Below are 22,787 nucleotides of genomic sequence, written 5' to 3'. Positions count from 1 at the left end.
ATTTGTAATATTAAATACTAACCAAAGCTTTACTAATATAAATAATGGAAATTAGAGCGTGTACAACTGTATCGACGTAGAAAGACGCAACGGTTCGCCTATTTAAACCCAACTTTTCTTCATTTTTTCTCCCCCCTTCTCTTCGCTGCTTCCTTCATAAAACCTGAAGCGCTCTGCTTGCTTTCTTTCTCTTTCTCTGCTGAAACTTCTACTTATCGTTCTCTCCACACACCTTTTTCTCTTCTATTTCTGCCATTCTTATCTGGTACGTTCTCATCCTAAATCGCAAATATTAGGTCTTACTAACAATAACGGCTTCGAGTTATGTAGTTGTTTTTTGCTTCTATTTTGCAAATCTAAATTGTTTGAAGCCTAATTTATATGGCGATCTTGTTCTGAAGGGAGAATGTAGGATGGGGTTTCAACGACATTGTTTTCATTCCTTGATGTATGATTGCCTACGGATTTCTGGTTCAGTGCTTGTTAACTTACCAATTTACCATAGTGTGCTTGAATTCTTCATGGTTTAGACTTCAGACTTACAGGTTTTTTGGTTCAAATTTTGTGCCTTTTGAGTCTTTGAATTGATGTTCATGTTTACTTTCTATGTTTTATTCATTTTCTCCCTTGATTTTCTTATATTAAAAAAAAAAAAAAAAAAACTGTTTCCGGCACTGGTTCCGGAAGCATGATCCAGTGTTTGGGAGTGAATGCTTTAATCATTTCCTGTATTGGCTTGGATGCTTCAGTTCTGGAAGCATGATCCAATGTTATGGAGTTAATGCTTGAATCATTTCATGTTTTGGCGGGTTGTCTTTCTTTCTTATCTTTGGATTCTTCCGATCTTTGGTCTGAAGCTCGTGGATTCAGAGTTTTTCAGTTGCCAAATGCTCCCTATTAGTGCTTGGATAAGACTTCAAGACATTTTGGGCCCCCTTTTCTGAATTTGGAAATTTGTAGTTCTAATTTCTCAAATCTAAAATTTGGCCTTTTGCAGTCTTGTTTGTTAACTTATAGTCTTAAAGATTAGTCTTTCAATGCAGTTTTTTTTGTTGAATTTACATTAATATGATATGTCTGGTTTGTTTATCTAGTTTGAAGTATCTGAAACTCGTTATTTACATACGGTTATCCTATATTAAGCCTTCCGAATTTCGATGATTGGGAAAATTTTTCTTTGAATTCTGTGTTTTTACATCCCGCTGAAATTCAACCTTGTGAACCCTGCAACTTCTTGCTTTCTATTTTCCTTTTAGTCCATCAAATAAATAAAAATAAGTGATTTATATTCCTGAGGGGTAGCTATAGTGTGAGGTATTTAAAGTTGTAATATATTTTTTTGTGGAATGAGATCTACATTGACATGAAGCCACTTATTGTACTACTTTTTGATTGGTGGTGTTCCTTTCCTTGGCGGCAGATTCTTTATTAAGATGTTTTGAGTTGTGGGGTTGGGGTTATGATGCAACTAAATTGCTTGTACTCCCACAACTGTTTCCTTCTTTATAGGACCTGTAGGTCAACTCTACTTTTAATAAATACATAGGATTAAAAAAGATTTTCCCCTATTAATACGTGCAGAGGACTTGAAAAGCTTTTTCCCTATTTATAACTTCATTTTTAATTTTGTGGTTACAAATTGGCCCCTTCGAATTTGTTCTCTCGATCTCTTTGATTTTAGTGAAAAATAAATGTAATATATGGTTGGAATTTAAATCAAGGCTATCATGATATCAGCCATTAATAATTTCACACACTGAAAAGAAATTCTGCTAATTAAGAAAGAACAATTGGGTTTTACATATCCCTCTCACCCCCCCCCCCCCCCAAACACCTAAATTGGGTTTAAAATAGCTCGTTTGGGTTCTGGGTTCAGGGTTCAGGGTTCAGGGTTCATGTCCATTTTATACTTTTGTGTTGACCTCTTCCTTTTGACTTCTGAAGCTTTTATATACCAAATGGAGTTCGACGATAGATTTCAACAGGCCCAGAGACCCAAATATGATTGCCTACTTTTTGGTGAGCTTTGCTATTCAGAATCTCGTGTCGAGTTGGATTACCCAAGAGAGTGATTCTAATGCATACTCTGTCTTGATTTGCAGATTTAGATGACACCCTTTATCCCCTGAATTCTGGTTTGTCAATAGGATGTCTCCATAATATTGAAGGTATTGACATATCTGTGTTTGTAGAATATTTTTTCGCCAATTACTACCTGTTTCAGGTCAATAAATTTCCCGTGTCTTTTTCCAGATTATATGGTTCTAAAGCTTGGCATAGAGAAGAGCAAAATCTCTGAGCTGGGTAATCTACTCTACAAAAATTATGGGACAACAATGGCTGGTTTGAGGGTATGTGTCAATTCTTATTTTGCTTTGCTTATTTGCAATTTTTTTTTTTTGGGGGGGGGGGTGGGGTGGGGGAGGGGAGAATGGTCTGCAGTATCTTCAAATCCTACGGAGGTTAGGATAGTGAATCAATAAATCTTGTCTAATTTAAGTTTTTTCGTGTAACTTGACATTACAGGCAATCGGTTATGACTTTGACTATGATGACTACCACGGGTACTAATTTTACCTCCATCTGTTTCTCTAGTTTCTACCTGTGTATATTCGTTTGGGAAGGGTTATAATCTTTCCCTCTGGTTCTGCAGTTTTGTTCATGGACGATTGCCATATGAGAAGCTGAAACCCGACCCTGTTTTAAGGAACCTTTTACTGAGTTTGCCACTCCGGAAAGTTGTAAGTTGCCTTACCACTAAATACGATTCGGTAAATAGCTTAGCTGCAAAATGTTCGACTTATGCCCATCCTTCTTTTGATAAAACAGATATTCACGAACGCAGATAAGGTACATGCAGCTAAAGTTCTTAGCAAGCTTGGGTTAGAGGATTGTTTTGAAGGAATTATATGCTTTGAGACTCTGAATCCAACGGACAAGAACAATGTTTCTTCTCATGATGAGGTGGATTCTGTGTTTGATGCTTCGATGCAAACTACTACTACTGGCTCTGAGCCTTTCGACATTGTTGGGCATTTTGCTCAACCTAATGCTGGATCACAACAATTGCCCAGGACACCAATTCTCTGCAAACCGTCTGAAGATGCCATTGAGCAAGCCCTTAGGATAGCCAATATCGATCCTCAGAGAACAGTAAGTTGATTAACTATATGTTTAAAGAGAAATTTCATGATTTTGAAATAGAGAAGGAAATCATAATTTTCTACCAGGTGACTAGTTGGTGTTCCAAAAGTAGGATAGCCATAAGAAGCCCCATCATTCAATGGGTAACTCCAATGGTGTGGGGAACTAATTCTTTGATGGTTATTATGCTTTTGGGAAGCCTGGTGTGGGTTTGGAAATGGAGATTGTGCAGTGCAGTCTTTGTTCTCTTCTGAATTATTTTCAGGATATGCCATCAATCATGATCTAATTGATGTGTATCTTTGGGCTGTTTTTTTTTCCAGATTTTCTTCGATGACAGTGTCCGTAACATACAGTCTGGAAAACGTGTTGGTCTCCACACTGTGCTGGTAAGCCAATTGGGAATCTTATAGACACGGGGCTTTAAGACCTCATTAATGGAATCGAATTGAAGGAATACTTGTTTACTTCAAACAATCACTCACAACGTTATGACGTGTGAATTGTGTTTGCGCAGGTGGGAACTTCTCAGAGACCCAAAGGTGCGGATTTTGCATTAGAGAGCATCCACAACATCCGTGAAGCATTGCCCGAGCTCTGGGAAGTTGAAGAGAAGTCGGAGGTCAGGTATTCCGGCAAGATTGCAATAGAGACATCTGTGACAGCTTAGGGTATTTTTTATTATGATGCCTTCCAGGATCCGTTCATCTATGGCGGGAGGGGGGAATCGAAGGAGAAGACTAGTATTGTAGAGGAATTAACTGTAACCATTCCTTATGTAGTCTTGTAGATGTAAATAAGTAGTGAAAAATATCCATGTTTTTCATGTGATATTGGTCAATAAAATGATTTGTTTCCCATAATGTTGATGTCTCCGCACTAGCATACCTTGTTGCATTTAGATATTACGACCTTATGAGCCCTGATTACGGAGCCCAGATCCAACCTTTAGTCACCTTGAATCAGGTTTCATTTGGGCTATAAAGAGGGGGTCGCTGTGGGCAATGCCAACCGTTGGATATATAAAAAATGAATCTTGTCAAAAATGTGGAATGTAAGGGTCAGGGGTTGAAAAGGTAATCGGTGATGAATCGTTTAGAACCCATTCTGATCCAACTCGGTTTGAATCGGTTCGATCCAACCTGCAAATAACAGTATAGGGTTGAAACTGGCATCGGCCCTAGAATTGGTGATCAGTTTAGGAATTAGTCCGACTCAATTGAAAATACAAAGGAATCGATTAGAGAATTGAGAATCGGATAAAGGAATCGCGGATTTAATTCCAATTCAAATTGCAACGTTTAAGATCGGTGAAAATCAGAATTGGTGTCAGGTGATTCCCATTACGAATCAGCCAATTCCCAATTTTTGAAACCCTGGTAAAGGTTCAATGGGCCTGTAAGATCCTTGCCCTCATTCTAGCTTATTTTATACGATCTGCCCTTGTTACTTGAAAATGTTTAAAGGTTTAGATCCATATCAGTTTTAGGAATTAGTATCAGATATGGGATTGGTTCAGCTGGTACGAATATAATATCGATTCAAATCGCCCTGTCTAAGTTTGGATCGGAAAGATTTATCCATATTTTTTAATCTAAAAAAAGAATTTTTTGTTAATTTATTTTAATTTCATCCATTCCGATGATCCGACCAGTAATACAAGATCGGCTAAGAATCAAGATCAGGAATTGCCAATACTGATATGGTTTTGTTTTGGGTTGATCCAATAACAAACGAAATCGATTCAGACTGACCAAAAAACCAGAGCTAACCGACCGGTTGACACCCCTACATGAGGCATATCACGAACAAGAGAATCGCACCAATAAAAAAGTAATGGATGGTTTCGGACTTTGGATTGTCGGGTCAGTTCAGTGAGTGTGAAATGAAATCCAGCAGGATAAGATATGGTCATAACTCATAACAACCGCAGATAAAGCCATAAAACAGCTTGCACAGGAAATTGGAATTGGAAAGGGAAAGCCGTGGCAGTAAGTCGCAAGTGACGGAGACATTGCTTCGGAGGTTCGGATCGCCGTATAATATCGGCTTTTTATCTTGAAAGGTCTCAATTCTCAACACAATCAACGAGCGACGGCCGAATTGGTGATGGATGAAGGCCGAATCGCCGAAGCCATTCAGCCATTACCAAAATTTTCGAGCAAATAGCAGACTTACTGGTCAGTCAAGACTCTCTACTCTTATCCTGAATGCCCATGGCGACACGTGTCCCCTTATTGCCTTTCCCATCAATCCTCCCTAGTTATGGCTGTAAATACAGTTCCGTCGTCCCTTCTTCCCTTCTAGCCATACCAAGGAATCCAGGTAGTTCCACTCGCATTCCTTCTTCTTCTTCTTCTTCATCGGCATTTTATATTCCAGAAAGGGGGAATAAACGTTTCAGAAGACTCGCAGTGGTCGCTACAGCCATGGCGGATTCGCTGCCTCGAAGCACTGTCCTTGTTACTGGAGCTGGCGGTAGAACTGGTATGGTTACCTACCACACTAGTTCCATCATTCCATGTCTACCTCTCTCACCACTAAGTGCACATTTTCTTTTATTTTTAGGAAAAAGACCCAAATAAAATGATAAGATACAGGCAAACTTCCCTTTCCCTTTCAAAATTAGTTATGCTCTTGTTCCTAGAAATAAAATATTATTTTGAATGGCTTACACCAATCAAATATGTTGTTCGTATTTTCCGTAAATTTCAGCTACTGTGGTCGTTACTGAGCTTCCCTCTCTCGGAAGAGTTAGCCATTGACTAGATGTCTTCAATTATTTCTGAACATATTGAAGTTCCAAAGAAGGTGTATCCTAAACACCGGTGGTTAACTTGTTTGGAGACGATAAATAGAGCATTAATTTGCATTTCTGGTAATTGGTGAACTATTTCTGCAGACGATAAAATGGAGCATTAATTCGCATTTCTGGTTATTGGTGAACTATTTCTGCATTTGATAAAAAAAAAAAAAAAAAAAAAAAAAAAACCAAGAACAATTTCTGCCCCATGGAGGTTGTTTCTTGTCATTGAAATCTATGTAGAAATGACAGTATAAAGGCGGCCTTGTAATAGTGTTGGACGACAGACTGTTAACATTTTATAGATAGATTGCCAAATGGAAACCATTGTATTTCTGAAAAAAATGGGCAGTAAACAATTTTCTTTTCCGCTCTAAAACAATTCCATGGACTCTTTTTAGGTCAAATTGTTTATAAGAAATTGAAGGAACGAGCAGATCAATATGTTGCAAAAGGTCTTGTTAGAACAGAAGAGAGCAAGGAGAAAATTGGAGGAGCAGATGATGTTTTCATAGGAGATATACGGGATGCAGAGAGTATCATTCCTGCAATTCAAGGAATTGATGCTCTCATCATTCTCACAAGTGCCGTGCCAAAGATGAAACCTGGATTTGATCCAAGCAAAGGTGGGAGGCCCGAATTCTATTTTGAAGATGGAGCATACCCTGAACAGGTAATTGGGTCTATGATACCTGATTGATCTTATCACTATTTATGTTTTTCTTGTATCAATTGGTCAATATTTTGGTGCACTAGGTTGACTGGATTGGGCAGAAGAATCAAATCGATGCAGGTATGGCCTTTGTTCTACTTCTGTTGGGGTATTTGTTTATTTATGCATCATCATCCTGTATTAGGCATAGTGAAAATGTGGGACACAGCATTCATGTAGCCAAACCCAAGTAGACAAGATAAAGGTTGGTTGAGTTGAATTATGCACTATCATGTTGCTGTTTGCCCAAGCTCTTTCCTAATTATTTGGTGCTGGATACATGAATTCGTCATTCTCTTGAAAGCCCTAGGATGAGGTTGGAACATGAATCTTATGTGAAGGATTCGGAAGAAGCTTTGTCTAGATACCTATATACTACAAAATTCTTTCTGTTCTTGGGATCACTACTATCGCTACAAACTGGACATTTGGAAATTTTTAGATATTCGTTTAACTTTGAAAATTGGAACCTTTCCATTTGCTGATATGTCTTGTTTCGTCATCTAATGCCTTTGTACAGCTAAATCTGTGGGAGTGAAGCAGATTGTTTTGGTGGGGTCTATGGGTGGAACTGATCTTAATAATCCGTTAAATAACTTGGGGAATGGGAATATACTGGTAAGTTCATCTGGTTTGTGTGCTGAAATAGAGTTCCTTCTACTTTGATACTACTTTCTTACTCCATGGCTGTGATGCATCACTCAATGGAATGCTCTTTAAAATTAGTTTTCCTTGTGCCAGATTATCTTTCTAATCTTGTTTGTAATTTTGGATTTGGTATGAAAAGCATGAAGGATCTCTGAGCCGTTAATTTCTTGTTTATCTTGTTGAAGTAAATGAATACCTTAATAAATATATTAAAAAAAAAAAATGAAATTGGGCCTGTCTACGTGTAGGGTAGCCTCGAGTAAATATCCCTACCCGAGATAGAGGAAAGTGAACCATTGACAATTCTAACCTTTTCCCTATCTGACCAGACAGATACCAGTCATGTGATCAGCAGCTCTTAAAACAATGACCCAAGAGGAGGAAGTAGGGGTGCAAGTGTTGACAAAATCGTGGGTTAGAAAGAGAGAAGGAGAGAAAATAATAGCTTAGAATGTTGTTTCATTGATAGGTAAGCCCCTCTATTTATAATAGAGGGGAAATTACAAAGAGACTAAACTAGGCGACGTGGGACTAAAACCCACACAGCCGACATAAACTTAATTAATATAAGAAGAATAAAACTACCCCAAAAAAGACCAGAATACCCTCACGGTATTCTGGAGTATATATTCCAACACTCCCCCTCAAGCTGGATTATATAAATAAGTAAAGAAAGAAGATCCAGCTTGAACTAAAGAAAAAAAAGAACTCCATAATAATGCTAACACTCCCCCTCAAGTTGGTGCATACAAGGTACTAATGCCCAACTTGAACAAAATGGGAAAAAACTAAGTTGTAGCAGAATCCAGCTTCAAGACGAATGTAACTCCCAAATAAACCTTCAAGAACTTGAAAAATAGAACTTCAAAACTTGGGTAGACTTGATCAGCAAACCGGGACTGGAATTTCTTCCTATAAAGGCACCTTTCACCAATCTTCTACAGTTGTCCAGTGATGAATCTCTGAATGATAATCTTGAAGATAAGTAACAAGGGCAGCAAGCAGCGGAAAGAAATGAATTAGGCTGGGGAAATGATAAATGATCAACCCAACTGTAGAACCTCACATAGGCAGGCAATAACCAAACATCTTCAATATTTTAATACTTTAATATCCCCCTTACAGCAAACTCAACAAAGGAGATTCCCAATGGCAATAGTGGAAACTCTGATCTTCTATGTTTTGCACCAAGTGTTCCTGCAAGTTCTGCTTCTATAATGTCTGTAGGTGTACTGTACATAATCTCTCCCTCACGTATAGTACACATAGACATAGCAGAGATGATGTAAGAGATAGGGCAAAAACATAATATTCCAGAATTTTCTAAGAGGTGCTAAGGGTAATGGAAAAGGAAGAAATGGCAAATTAGAGAATACCATTATTGTTTAAAGTGGTTATGGGTATATGACAAAGGTATGTTTTGGGAGGTGGTGAAGTGAAAAGAGCAGTGGGATAATGAACCATGGACAAAAACAATGCAACAAAGTAATCTTCAGCCTTATTCAATCGATCAAACAAATTCCAAAACACCAATCTCCAATGATCAGATCTGAATTATAAAAAAAAACAGGTCTGATTTTTTAGAAGGAGAAGGCTCCATTCCTCGAAAACTTGATCGATCTTTACACAAGGAAGAACAAGTGTGCAAAACTCCAAATTATAAACTCCCACATGCTAAATAGAATTGACGAAGATATTTGGACATTAATGATGTAAGAAGCTTCAACAAAAAATTTGGATCAGATCTGAATTTGTGAACAATGCTAGGATCAAGCTCTCAAAGTAAGTCGGATATGAACCAGAAAAGCTTCACATAACTGAATAGGTTCGTATTTGCAACCAATAACCTCGGAACACACTGTTGTAATCCCAAATAAGCTGATCTCCAGGGTAGTAGATTCGAATCTTCAATAATGAAAGAAATTCGATCTCCAATAGTAGGATACTCAGTCTCAATAATAGGGCAGCAGTAGTCCACATAAAGGTAGCAGTAACATGTCAACCAGTCATGCTTATAAAATCTAATCAATAAAACCAGCAATATGTGTAGTAAAGCTCAATAGAACCAGCAAGTATAGATTAAATAACCCAACAGATCCACAGGTAGTTGAAGCAGCCAGTCACATAGGAACAAATAAAAAAAATAGGTTGATAATTGGAGAAACCGATCCATAAGAATGAACCTGAATTTTTTCCAAAAGTAACTGATGAATGATGCTGAAATATGGGTTGAATACTCCTCTGATGGTTATAAAACTCTCCTAAAAAAATCAGCAAGAGAGGACTGCCCTAACCCTTAGATCGATTATAGGCACGGTTTTGTTAAAAACCCTGAAAGTAAAGATCGATTGTAGGGAAGGGGACTTCAACAAAAGTGATGATGACTTGTCAAAGGTGATGTCTTCTGGTAATAGATGCTGACCTCAACTGCGGGAATGGATCTCCAGTTTGAATAACCAATCTCCTTGGTGATTGAGACTTGATCTTCAAGTGGGAGAAACACCAAAAAGTGCAGAAAAAATAGGGCAGCAGCTATCTTGTGTAAAATAACTTCTTCAAGCCATGAATAATTGAAGTAGAATGTCCCTCTTGATGGTAGAAACACCTCCAAAAAACTCCAGTAGCAGCAAGCAACTATAATCCTAAAATCGATATGTGTTAGGGTTTTGTAAAACTCTGAAAAGGAGGATCGATTGGGGTTAGGGGTCTTCAAACACTTGGAAAGAGGCTAATACTGAGGTCGAGTGGTCCTTGTAGTTGAAGTAATCAGCCCTCCAAAAATTAGCAAAAACTGAAACTTGAAAATCAGGGTTTTTAGTAGGTAACCAAATTAGCAGGTTAAGGAAATTTTGCTGTAGAAACAAATCCAGCCATCAGAAAGGGTCCAAACTTAGGTCGAGTAGGGCTTGTAGTAGTAAGGAATCACCCCCAAAAAATCAGCTGCATTTGAAAAGGGAAACCCTAAAATCGATATGTGTCAAAACCCTGATAAGTTGAGATCGATTTGGGTATGGGGGTTGGAAAAGTTAATAAAAGATGGAGAGAAAGAAAAAAGGGAAGGAAGATAATGGAATAGGGTAGAAGGGTGCTGGAAAAGGGTGCACAGGAGGCTCCAACAATGGAGGATCAATCTTCATTAGGTAGAAATCAGATCTCCAAAAAATTCTAAACAGCTCCATATAGCAGGTATGGCTCTAGCAGATTTCGAACAGAATTTTTTAATAAAAAAAGGTAGAAAGGGAGGGGGGCAGCAACTAAATCATTGATATGTTGTGTTTACCTCATTAGTGCTGCTTCTTTACAAGGTTGAGAAGAAGAAAAACAGAAGAAGGAGAAGTCGAGAAAGGGAGAAGAAGGGAGAAGTCGATTGAAGAGATGGAGTAGGGGTTTTTTTCTCTTTTTCTAACCTAGATCAGACTAGCTTTGATACCATGTTGGCAGAATCGTAGGTTAGAAAGAGAGAAGGAGAGAAAATAATAGCTTAGAATGTTGTTTCATTGATAGGTAAGCCCCTCTATTTTAAATAGAGGGGAAATTACAAAGAGACTAAACTAGGCGATGTGGGACTAAAACTCACATAGCCGACATAAACTTAATTAATGTAAGAAGAATAAAACTACCCCAAAAAAGACCAGAATACCCCCACGGTATTCTGGAGTACATATTCCAACAAGAAGTTTGGCCCTATCAATCCGAACCCACCCTGGCCCGCCCTGAGCCCGAACAGGGCTTGGGCTGAGATATCTTGGCCGTGAGGGCGGGTCAGGGCTGGAAATTTCTAACCCTGAGTCAGGGTCAGGTCGGGTTAGGGTTGAGGCCTCAGGTCGACCTTGGCCCGACCCTGTTTTAAGTTATACTATAAAATATATATTGATATGGTATGTATTATAAACTTTAAATGTCACCCACATTTTGTTATATAATATATTATATATGAAGATAATAAGTGTTATAAACATTTTATTATAGTGTTATTTTAAGTAAAATTGATCATTTTCTCCCCGGCCCAGTCCAGCCCATGCATCCCTTCCCCCTCCCCATGATCAGGGCCAATCAGGGTTAGCCCAGCCCGACCCTGAGGGCGGGTCAGGGTTGGATTTTTCAAGCCCTGAGTTAGGGTCGGGTCGGGCCTGGGCCCAGATAAGGAGACTCAGGGTTGGGCTAGGGTTTTATAAAGCCCGGCCCAACCCTACCCTGTTGCACCCCTAGGAGGAACTGGCAAAGGCACGCGCCTGCAAGGCTGAAGCTGAAGAATCTGACATGGTTGTTGTAGGAGAGGAACTACCCAATTATGACATAACTTGTCTAAAATCTTCAAGATCTTCCCTTGTGAGGGAACAATTGTTCGCCTGTAGTCCAGAGGGATGCTCCATGGGTTCGGTTTCAGCCATCACAGCGTTTTCTCTAGCTCCCGCTCTCCTGCCACCAAACATACCGATAGGTGCAGGTCTAAGTGGACGTCTATGAAGGTCCCAGTAGGCTAGTGTGCCCGGGTTTGGCACAATGGTCACATCAGAGTCTATCATCCCTACGGCTTGGATCTTGGCCTCTTCCTCCACCATGCCAACTTCTCTGTGAACTAGAGGCAAGAGCAGATCTCTCAAGGGATGGTGCAGTTTCCATGACTACTCTTCGGGTTTCTTTACTTTCCAAATAGCCACGCACTTCATTTAAAGATGGAAGGGGTGCCTAAGATTTGCACCCGGATTGGTTCATATTCCGGATTCAACCGGCCAAGGAGAATCAAGACATGCTTCTTCTCAAATGTTTTATAGACCTTTGCCTCACCCTTAGGATCGGACAAGTAGAGGTTTCTATGGTGGTCATTCTCCTCCCAGAGACCAACAACTGTATTTTAGTACTCAAAGATAGTCTTGTACCCTTGTTTTATTGTGATAATCTCTTGGAGGAGTTGGTAGACCTTACCCGAGTTACCCACTCATCAAAAGTCTTAGCAACACTGTCTCAATTATCCTTGGCTATCTCTTTTCGCATAAATCTCCTACCAATCTCAGGTTTCATAGAAAAATCTACTAGGTCATAACAGTTGAGTTCTCCGTCTCCCATTTCTGAATATGTTGGATCACTTGAATGAGGGGCCTTGATGTCACCAGTGATGTAGCCTAACTTCCCACAACGTCACAGGGATAGCTTCATGGAGTGAGCCCAATCCAGAGAGTTGGTGTAGTCCAACTTAACAATGGATATCTGGGTGTTTGGATTTTCAAGGGCAATCAGATTGGGTTTGTCACTACTTGAACCACTAGTTGGGGCTTCTGCAAGTCCATTGATGAACACAATCAGGAAGTTGGTTGGATACCCAAACTAGATAGGGAGTACACACTTTACTCAGACACTCCTTCCAACATTCACACAACAATTCCAGCTAGCAAATAGATCACTAAACTTGAAGAAATTTATTCAAATGCATATTTCAAGATGTGGGTTCATCCTATTACAATTACAAGCCCTAAATAGTATAATTTACCAACAAATAACACTAGATTGCCTCAAGCTTAGCTTTCAAGGTGAAAGAACAAGAAGTAAGCCAAAATCTGGCGGTACTGTAGGATGGTAGAGAATCAAGTTGCAAACAAATAACTCACAACCTTTGCAACCAAAGTCATGGGGGCTTGAAAGAGGACCCTTGTGCGACTCCAATGGACCTGGTCCCAACTTCAACTGATCCCTGAGGAGAGAGAAAGGGAGCAGAAACTATGGGGCTGGCGGTACCCCTGTTTTTTCTTTCTTGCTCATAAATCTGCCTTCACAGCTTCAAATCTTCATTAATATGTCTTCTGGTTGATGGGTAAACAGCTTAAAAACTATTCTTACATGGTGCAACCTCTATTGGAGGCCTTTACTCTTCTAGAGTTCAAAAAAGTAGAGGCACAATGGAGAGACAAGTTGTTGGTCGACTCTCAAACCAGCTCTGATACCAAGTTCAAAGTAACAAAAGGATTTAAGATGAGACAAGAGGAGAGGGAGAAGGATAAGAAGAAGAAGAAGAAGACAGGAAGAAGAGTGCATAGAAATGCTTGGGGAGAGAATCAATTTCTCTCCCCTATATTTACTAACTTGTGAATGCCATGTAAAAATAAATCAATACCCCCCCGGCCCCCACAGTAACATAAGAGTACATAGGAAGGTAAAAATACAAGCTTATTTAACAAAGCACCCATAATACCCTTACTCCATGAAATCTAACAAGTGGTTCATATGGTTGAGTTTTTGTTTAAAATTTTTAAGATGGGCAATTCACATGGTCCTCTCTTTCTATTTAATAGTTAGAATTGCCACATCAGCATTCCATTGATTTTGAAAGCTGAAAATACAAGGAGAGAAAAATCTACTAGATGGTATGCCATACATTGGGATGGGCACAAATTTGACATGGATACAATCCAAACAGTGTTCCATGTTGTGTGTGAATTTCACCAATTTATCCATTCCTGAATGACCTAAAGAAATTTTCGATCCTTGATTGTGGAACTTTGATTATGTCAAATGAGTAATAAACTTGTACTCTTTCTCAATAGCTGTTCAGTTGAGCTCCTCTTTTATCCTCTGGCTATATTGTGGAGCCCTAATGAAAAAGTGCAATGCAAGTAAGGGAAGTACATATTCTACATATCTACGATTTTAAACCTGACCAAAAATATAGTAGCAAATTGGTGATCACTTCCTTAAGGATGATTCAAGGTGGGGGTGATGCAGTTTTGAAGAAGAAAAGGAGGAGAAACTAAGCTTGTGTGTGATGTTCCTTCCGCAATTAGGAGTTTTTCTGGTCGTGGGTTGATTAGCTAGGCATTAATGAATTACAGTATGGAGACTCAGAGTTGGATATCAAGTTGGATTTTGTTTCAGTTTCAGTCTATGACTCTTTCTGCAGAGTTATAGTTGGAATAGAATATATATAGCTGGCAGAAGGTATGATTCTTGCATCGATTTCTTCCTGATTTCTTCCATCTCAGGCTTGTTTCGTCACTTTCTCTAAGCTTGTGGCACCCTGTTTATACCATTGTTTCAGCTAGTTCTTAGATTGAGATATCTGATTCTTTATTGGTCTGTTCACCATAAATTTAAATATCTGATTCTGACATTAGCTGTTCTCTGAAATTTAACTGCAAAAGTTTTAGTCTGATCTTCAAATTCTGAGTTTTCTAGTTGCTGGACTATCCTAGTTTAATGAGATTCAGTCCACTAATCAAGAAGTCAGACTTCCAACCCAACAATAGCATCGAATGTACCAGGTCACATCAAGTAAATTCCTCTTCAACAGCAGTAATAGGGCACTGTTAAGCCTAAGAATAAGATCATCAGTGTACGGAACTGACACAAGAATTAAACCCCAGAATAGTTTCAGTTCTGAGATTGCTCACACCATAACAGTACATTCACTGCAATGGTCACCTGCTGTCCAAATTAGTAACTTAAGAAATCCTTGTTCCACAGGTCAGAATAGTGTCAATATGATGTAAAGCACAGCAAGACATTCTCACACCCTCAGTTGCAACAGTAAGCCAGAAATTGAAATAAAAGAATATTCCCAAAATAGAAACTTGAGGAGATATATATAGCCCTAAAGCCACCTCTAATGCAGCTCTACTCCCAGTCGAAGGTAGGGTACAGGGAGACCTTCAGCTCTTCAAAAACTCATACCCATCTGATGGCTAGATCAAGAATGTGAATCAAGATAAACATAGGATTCAGATTTAGTAACTTAAGAGCACAGAAGTTTATAACCATGGCCATGGATAGGGTGAACAACATACTAGAATATGGGCTTCAAGTTGCCACAGGGTATGTTTTGAACTCCAATCTAGACTGTTGATGAAGCTTGATAGACTGGTTATGAAACATCAATAGCACTTCAGTTGGTCTTCAAGGTTGATCTCGGCAGTCTTCCATAGAACACAGTTTCAACTTTCAAGTATGAAAGTAGAAACTGAGAATAAAAAAAATAGAGAAGAAAGGAGGGGGGGGGGGAGTACGACCAAGGTGATGAGGGTAGTAGGATGATGTTCAGGCTAAACATCCCTCGGACAGGATCCCAAAAAAACCCAGACCCAAAAAGTCAACAAAGTGAACCTTATCAGATGAAGGTTAAACTCTAACAATCAATCAAAAATAATTATTATAGATGTCCTTCAAAAGATAAGAATGATCCAATGGTCAGATTGAAAGTAATTGAAGAAATATGAAATCTGAAGTAAAATTCAGCAAGTAGGAGATTTAAAAATTAAATGAAATCAGAAATTCAGATCAGTGTGAAATTCAAGCGAGTTTCACTCTTAGGAGGTTTAATCAATCCCCAAAGTATAGATCAAATCTAAAGGCTGGATTAAAAGTAATTTAAAATTCTTTAGATCTGAAATAGAACACAGGCTGAAAACAAGAGATTTTTAATAACTCCAGAAATAAAACTCAGAACAGGGAGATACCCTGCTCTAAGGTCAGTCATTCAATCCTAGGGTGGCCTTGAATGCCCCCCCAAATGTCACCCGCATCGGATGAGTATTTCTGTTTCAGGTGAAGAAACAATCCTGACTGAAAGTGACCCAAAAACAGGTGTGCCGCTGGATGTATAGACCAGGCTAATGATGTTAAACAGCAAACAGATTATGGAGATTAATATAGAGTTGAAGGCTGATGTTCTAGTGCAAAAAGAGAGGAAATTAGAGCTCAGCAAGATCAATGGAAGGGAGATTAAATCAGTACCTTCCTTGAAGTAAAAACAGAGTATAAGAAAGAGAACAATGGCTTCTCACCAACTGGATCAGAATCCCACTGTCCAAGGCTTCTCACCAGCAGGATCAGAATCTCACTGTCCAAGGCTTCTCACCATGACTGAATCGCACAGCACTCATGAAGAAAACTTCAACTTTTATTCATTTTGTGTGCAACTGTTCATAAAAGCTTTATATAGAAAACTAAACCAGAATAATAATCTAACTAGGAAAAGGAAATCCTATTGCTAAGTAACAGAAATTAGAAGCAAACTAATAAATGGAATCCTTCTAACGCAAGGTGAGGGCATTCAAAGCCTATTAGATTTCTTATAATTAAAAAGAACCATCTAACTAAGCCTAATCCTATATGCCTACCCATATTTTAGGCCCATTACAATGAAAACACATGGAATCAAAGGCCCAACACATACATTACCCAACCCAAAGCTTATTTCCAATAAAACAAGCCCTTTAGGTGTCTTATTTGCATCACAAGGGGTCAAGGCATCGCCTAGGTGTCCAGGCGCTTTGGTCGACTTGGACGCCTTGGTCGCCTACTTGGTGTTGCCTTGATTTTTTACTCTCTCCACCGCCTTGGTTCGCCTAACCGCCGTGACAACTATGCACCTATGCCTACCTTCTCACAGCAAGCATAGCAAATCTTTCTTCAACTCAAATCATGGGTGCCTATTGTGGCTGCCCCTCTTTTATTAACATCAAACAATACTCCAACACCCCCCCCCCGCGCGTGGAGAGGGAGATTTCTTTACAAAAATAGCAATAATCCTATTCTAAGATTACATCTCAAAATAGAAACCAAATACAAAATAAAACCTTAGCAAACAACTAATTAGAAACGGACAAAATAGAAAGCAATGTTGTCCCTCATGCGTGGACTACTCATAAAGACCAAATAATGGGCTGAGGCCTGGCCCATTAAGTGGACCAAACCCAACAAAGGGCTTTAACTTGGCCTGCTTGAGATGGCCTGACTGGTGTAGCTGTTTCTTCCTCCATCGTACTACATCAAGGATACATTTTGTTTGGAGAAAAAATAGCGGCACATAACCTTGAGTTTAATTTATCTGTCTTCAAGTGGTATAGTTCTCCAATGCTTCACCACTTTGCTGGCACCTGTCCCTTCTTCTCTGTAGGTTAACGGTATGATTTACTGGCTTATCCAAATCTATTATCTCTTCCTTGTGACACTGACCCTCAAAATTTCATTTTCTTCTAGACAATGTTTAAAAAATGACAGTTTTAATGCTATTATATTTTGATACTATAAAAAAAAATGACAGTGCTAATGCTATCATATTTCATTGCATTAAATTGTATTACAGGTTTGGAAGAGAAAGGCTGAACAATATTTGGCTGACTCTGGCATACCTTACACAATAATCAGGTATTTTCCATCTTGATCTGTTTCTATTTACAAGAGTGTTGGTTAACTGGATTCAGCATTGCATAATTGATTAGCTTTGCCCATGGTTCTTTTATCTCTGGTTTGAGATTTCTCACAGGGAATAAGCTCCTCAAGTGTGAGAAATACTTGAACATATATTGGTCCACCATCTTTGAACGAGGGAACATGGATCAATACAACCTTAGAAATGGTCTTCTGTTGGTGCAAATATATAATTTCCTTAAATGCATTTTCGATTCAGGATGTCTGGAAGATACAAGGGCTCTATTTGTTTTCATGTAAATATTGAAAATATATTCATGAAATTAGTCAGTGATGCATTCTGGTTAGCCTAAAAGTAGGTTTAGATGCAAACCACAAGTAAAGATTGCAGGACACATCCTTAGGAACCAGAATAGGGAGATCTGAAATAACTTGAAACTGAGGAATCTGATGGGGCTGTAATCTAGGTTGCAGGGCAATATGGAATAGGGGAATAAACCGTCAAAATATGGTTCCAATCCAATGGTTGGATCTCAAGTTGTAGCACTGCCTAGAAAATAGAAAGTTTTCAAAAACAGATTTAGAAACCTTGTAGAAAATAGAAAGTAAGGATCAATGTTAGAACATAGGACAGTTTTAGTAACAATGAAGGACAAATTAGTTAGTGAGACTGGAAAATAGTAACTAGCTAGCAGAAGATAAATTTAGAATAAGTAGTAGTGCTGCAACAGAACTAATGAATAGGCAGTGTACTGCCAACAAAATGTGGAATCAATGGAAGGAAGTGGTGTCTATTATGGCATCAGATTCTGATCTGAAATTGAGAAGAAGCTAACAATATTTTGTGGACAGAATAATACTTAGAATATCAAAACATAATGGTAAACTGATATGCGCAAGAATGTAGAAAACAGAATCTGAACTTGTATGCGCAAGGATGGAGAAATCAGAAACTGACCTTATAAGAGGAAGAAGAATGATATGGACTAGGTGATGCAGCCTAGAATAATGAAACCCAAGTCCAAGTGCATACACAAGTGCAACCCTTAAGGAGGTCAGCCCATGTATGGACCCAAGCCCATTTGATCCATTTGAACCAAGGCCTATAGGGAACCAAGCACCAAGTGGCTAGGCCACTTTTCATTCCAACAACCTAGCCTCACTCAAAAGTGGCCTAAAACTAGTATTGTGATCCTAGTCAAAGTCTTTTGGTCTTTTCCATACTACACTTCATCCTATAAGCACTATCTTGGTCTTCTACAAAGTCTATCTTGAGTTTCCTCAAAGGAAGTCCGGAAAATCTCAACTTCAACATAGAGAATTGCTTCAATATATGGAAGATTACACCAAGACACGGGGACTAGAATCTATATTATGGAAATTAATGTTGGTTCAACCCACTAGATAGTGGATTGTCTTGTTTGAGAAGTCATTTTTTTTTTGGAACTGAAGGTGTTCGGCCTTTGGCCGATTAATTCCCCCAGGGCTCGTGCACAACCCCGCAACACATACGAACCGAGAGATACTGGGGCCCCCATGTTCACCAGGGAGTTTCATCTTAGGCGGACTGCTCCAAGGGGGGAGGTGGAGTCGAACTCAGGACCTTCAACTTCCTTAGGCCTCGTCCCTTGCCAACTGCACTGCCCCTTGGGGTTAAAAGTCATTTTCTTTCTTAGCAAGTTGTGAAGTGGTTTAATCTTAACCCTTGAATCACATTGTTAATGGACGGTCAAGATATCGTAGGAGCTTTTAGGGTTTAACTTTGTTTTGCCTATAAAAGGCCTATCTATCTTGTTTGTAAGAGTGAAGTTTTGATTGTTAATGAAATTCCAAGTTGCCTCTTAGCATCTTATGAGAACCTTGAAGTGTTCTAAAGAAACCTTGAAGAGTTTCCCCTTCTTAGAAGAGTAGGGTTGTCCTTTTTTGCAGTCTAGAAGAGCTAGCACTTTCAACCAAGAGTTGAAGTCATCGCCTCAAAGATTAAACCTTGCAGAGTTGAAACTTGAAGCCAATTTCAAACCCTTCCCAAATTCGGACCTGTGCAGGAGCAGTCCCTTGACGGCCCATTATCACCTTCTTCCGTCCAGAGTATATGAAATCTTAAAGAACCAAAGTTGTAGATCTCTCTATTATCTTGAATCTCCAACTTGAATCACACCAAACCGATTTGTGTGTTAAAAGTTAAGTCTATATTACCGAGAGTGCGCAAATCTGTCTTCTACTCGGGTTCATTGACCTAGTTGAGTGCGGCATCCATCTCTCTCCCGATCCGTTGGTTCAAAGTAGCCTAGGTGAGGTTACGTCACTAGGCCTCTCACCTTGAACTTGACTAGCATCTCACTAGTCCAACTTGGCATCCCACCAAGGTTAAGAGCAAACTGCATCTCACAAAAGATCACTGCAAATAGCCATAGTTTTGTCAAAATTGTTCATATTGGGTATTAATCCACTACTCTTTAATTATAGCTTCATGGGTATAAGCAATATAGGAAATCCCCCATGCATGGAAGGAGGAATCCCTTACAACCTTAGTATTTCTTCAAGATAGAAGCTATTCTAGAACAGTACAAAATAGAATTGGCCCATTTCAACAGTAAACCCAAAAATATAAAGCTCATGGCCCATACAACCCATTGGGCACTCAAATTAAACATATTAATCCATTCTTGTTCCAGTTTGATGGCCTGGTTTGCTGCTGACCTTCTTGTTCTTTTGAACTACATCAATCAGCTAGTGAGCTTACTTAAAACTTGGAAACAGCCTCTCCTGCGAAGCAGTGGGTAAGGCTGCGTGCATTTGCCCCTCCCAGACCCTGCAGTAGCAGAAGTGTTGTGCTCTGGGTTGCTCAATCAGCTAGTGAGCTTACTTAAAACTATAGAATTAGTTGACAATTAGGATTTTATATCTTATCTGAAATTCTGGACTGTAGAGCTACTTGATGATTAGGACTAAAGAATACTTTATTGGAAAATGGCATAGACAACTATGATGTGTATGTGGTTTTCCATGGAATTGGTAGAATCAAATCCTTTAGGCCCCGTTTGTTTAGAAGGGACTTAGATGGGGTGGGAAAATGCTGACGTGGCACTTCAAAATCCCACCCCAACCTTGTTTGGTTATCTTGGGGTGGTGAACTTACAAAAGCTCAGGGAACATCATTAAATGTTTTGTCTGCTGATGTGGCACTTCAAAATCCCACCCCTCTTTATCCAAAGTCCCACCAATTGGGTGGGACTTTGATTACTATTCATGGGAAAAATAACTTTACCTCAACATTTCCACCCCAACAAAATCCCACCAACATGTGGGTCCTATCTTCCTAACAATCCTACCCCACCTTACCCTCTAAACAAACTGGGCCTTAGTTTCTTTTAGCTTAATACATAAAATTGATTGATTCTATATATGATTAATTTAGAGGTGATTTTAAGAAATATCTTTTCAATATTTTACGTGGAAACAGATGAATCAGTGGATTCATGATAGATGTGGTTGGTTAATTTCAATTTGCATTATTTTCAGTTATAACACTTATTTTGAGATGGTAAGCTGGAGACTGAATTTCCTAGGAAAAGGTTAGAAAATCAAGGTTCTGTTTGTTTTATTGGGAAATATTGGTAGTATGTTTCTGAACATTATTAGTGACTACCAGACACATGGTATAACTTACCTAACATTATTGGGTTAATTTAATATTAGTACATAAGTTTATTTTTGTTTTGGGGGGGGGGGGGATGGCTATGCAATTTTGAAACACGTCATTTCCATAACTTTTATCTTCTCCATAAAACTCTGATGTATGGCAATATTTTACTGATCCTTGTGAAAAAATATTTGTCGATTTTGCGTTAAATAAATGGAGCTTAATCATGTCCTGGAATTGGTGAGAAATTAGTGTAAACAAAAACAAGAACTCAGTTTGATCCGTCACACAACCTTTATCGTGTGTGATGGTTGAATTCTTTGTGTATTAAAGCTATCATGTAGCATTATGAGTAATAGCATAAAACTTGCATTTTATTGCCACTTGACGTGCAATTTTCATGGCTCAAACAGGGCTGGGGGCTTACAGGATAAAGAAGGGGGCATCCGAGAGTTACTTGTGGGGAAGGATGATGAGCTTCTGCAGACTGAGACAAGAACCATTGCTAGGGCTGATGTTGCAGAAGTCTGCACTCAGGTATATCTTATACATTTTGCAGCTCAAGGGATCATACTGTCATCCTTTTTTTTTTTAAAGCATATAAAACAAAAAAAGGTTTGAATTGATGTGGTGATCCGTTTACTGTACCACACAATCAGTCCACCAAAATTGAAGAGGATGTTTGCTTATTTTGCTGAATTGGACAGGCATTGAAGTATGAGGAAGCCAAGTTCAAGGCATTTGATTTGGCCTCAAAACCAGAGGGGACTGGTACACCAACAAAAGATTTCAAGGCTCTATTCTCTCAAATTTCTACTCTTTTCTGAAGTAGTTCTTGTCGTCAATTCCTGAGCTTTGTTCTCCACCTCCTGCTAATTATACCAGCTACTATTGATCAAGCAAGTTGAGAGAGGATTTTTTTATACATTTGTTAAGTTCGCCCCCACCTTCTAACAATTCCGGTACTATTGATCATCAAGTTGAGAGAGTATGTATTATTCATTTACTTCTCTTCACCCTAAGACAGCCGAGAAAAACAAATCGGGAAGTAATGCAGTTGAGGATTAAACAAATCTGAGCATGATGTAGTTTTTGACTGATTTTGATCGTCCAGATGATACAAACAGTTGCAAACTATATTTAGTTGTTCTCGTGGAGAAACTGACACAGCAGTGGTTACCGCAAGAATCCTAAACCTAGAAATAAATTGGACCTCGCTTGTTGCAAATAGGCCATATCACAGCTCTCCACCGATGGAAAGAGAAGCTACAGAGGCAGCCCGTTATGTATGCTCCCTTGCTCCAGACAGCCCCCCTTCTATACACTAGACCTCGCATCATGGTTTGTAATCTCGGGATTGGTCACGGTATCGCCTAGAATCGGGTCAAATTGGTCTGCATTTGCCCTTGTTTTTAAATAAAAAATCAATATTTATTATCTTTTTACTTTAGGCTGTACCAATGGATCGTTCTCGGTCGATACCAATCCGATCTGGATGAATTTACTGATCCAAGACCAATACCTAAGCTGAATGAAAGAAATCGGTTAGTCTGACCAAAAAAAAAAACCGGAATGGATGAAGAGATGAAAGAAATTCCAATGGGGATGTTGGCATTGACAGAGTATAATCGAATAATTACATATTTTAATCCCGTGTACTTGATGTTTTAGTATATGGTATCAGTGGTTGTAGCGGT

The 22,787-nt window shown here is 39.0% G+C and overlaps 2 protein-coding genes and 1 long non-coding RNA gene across 3 annotated transcripts; 2 read left to right on the top strand and 1 right to left on the bottom strand.

The window, feature by feature from the left end:
* The first annotated feature begins 223 nt into the window (after positions 1-223).
* On the top strand, positions 224-3,993 carry LOC122667298 (uncharacterized protein C24B11.05-like). The gene is made up of 9 exons (XM_043863555.1): positions 224-265; positions 1,945-2,019; positions 2,103-2,168; positions 2,254-2,351; positions 2,527-2,564; positions 2,654-2,741; positions 2,830-3,153; positions 3,468-3,533; positions 3,662-3,993. Exons 2-9 carry the CDS (start codon positions 1,959-1,961, stop codon positions 3,812-3,814), a joined length of 894 nt encoding a protein of 297 aa, XP_043719490.1. The 5' UTR covers positions 224-265; positions 1,945-1,958; the 3' UTR covers positions 3,815-3,993.
* Positions 1,320-7,875, bottom strand: LOC122667307. The gene is made up of 3 exons (XR_006333784.1): positions 7,865-7,875; positions 6,273-6,282; positions 1,320-1,423 (listed from the first exon to the last, which is right to left on the bottom strand). It is a non-coding gene; the product is annotated as an uncharacterized LOC122667307 (long non-coding RNA).
* Positions 5,204-21,918, top strand: LOC122667290 (uncharacterized protein At5g02240-like). Its single transcript, XM_043863545.1, has 7 exons — positions 5,204-5,631; positions 6,349-6,620; positions 6,704-6,740; positions 7,180-7,277; positions 17,383-17,444; positions 21,504-21,627; positions 21,798-21,918. Exons 1-7 carry the CDS (start codon positions 5,355-5,357, stop codon positions 21,915-21,917), a joined length of 990 nt encoding a protein of 329 aa, XP_043719480.1. The 5' UTR covers positions 5,204-5,354; the 3' UTR covers position 21,918.
* The last annotated feature ends 869 nt before the right edge of the window (positions 21,919-22,787 follow it).

This window comes from Telopea speciosissima, chromosome 1 (assembly GCF_018873765.1).
Source record: "Telopea speciosissima isolate NSW1024214 ecotype Mountain lineage chromosome 1, Tspe_v1, whole genome shotgun sequence".
In the NCBI taxonomy this organism is placed as follows: domain Eukaryota; kingdom Viridiplantae; phylum Streptophyta; class Magnoliopsida; order Proteales; family Proteaceae; genus Telopea; species Telopea speciosissima.
This window is presented reverse-complemented; position numbering and strand designations above follow the sequence as displayed.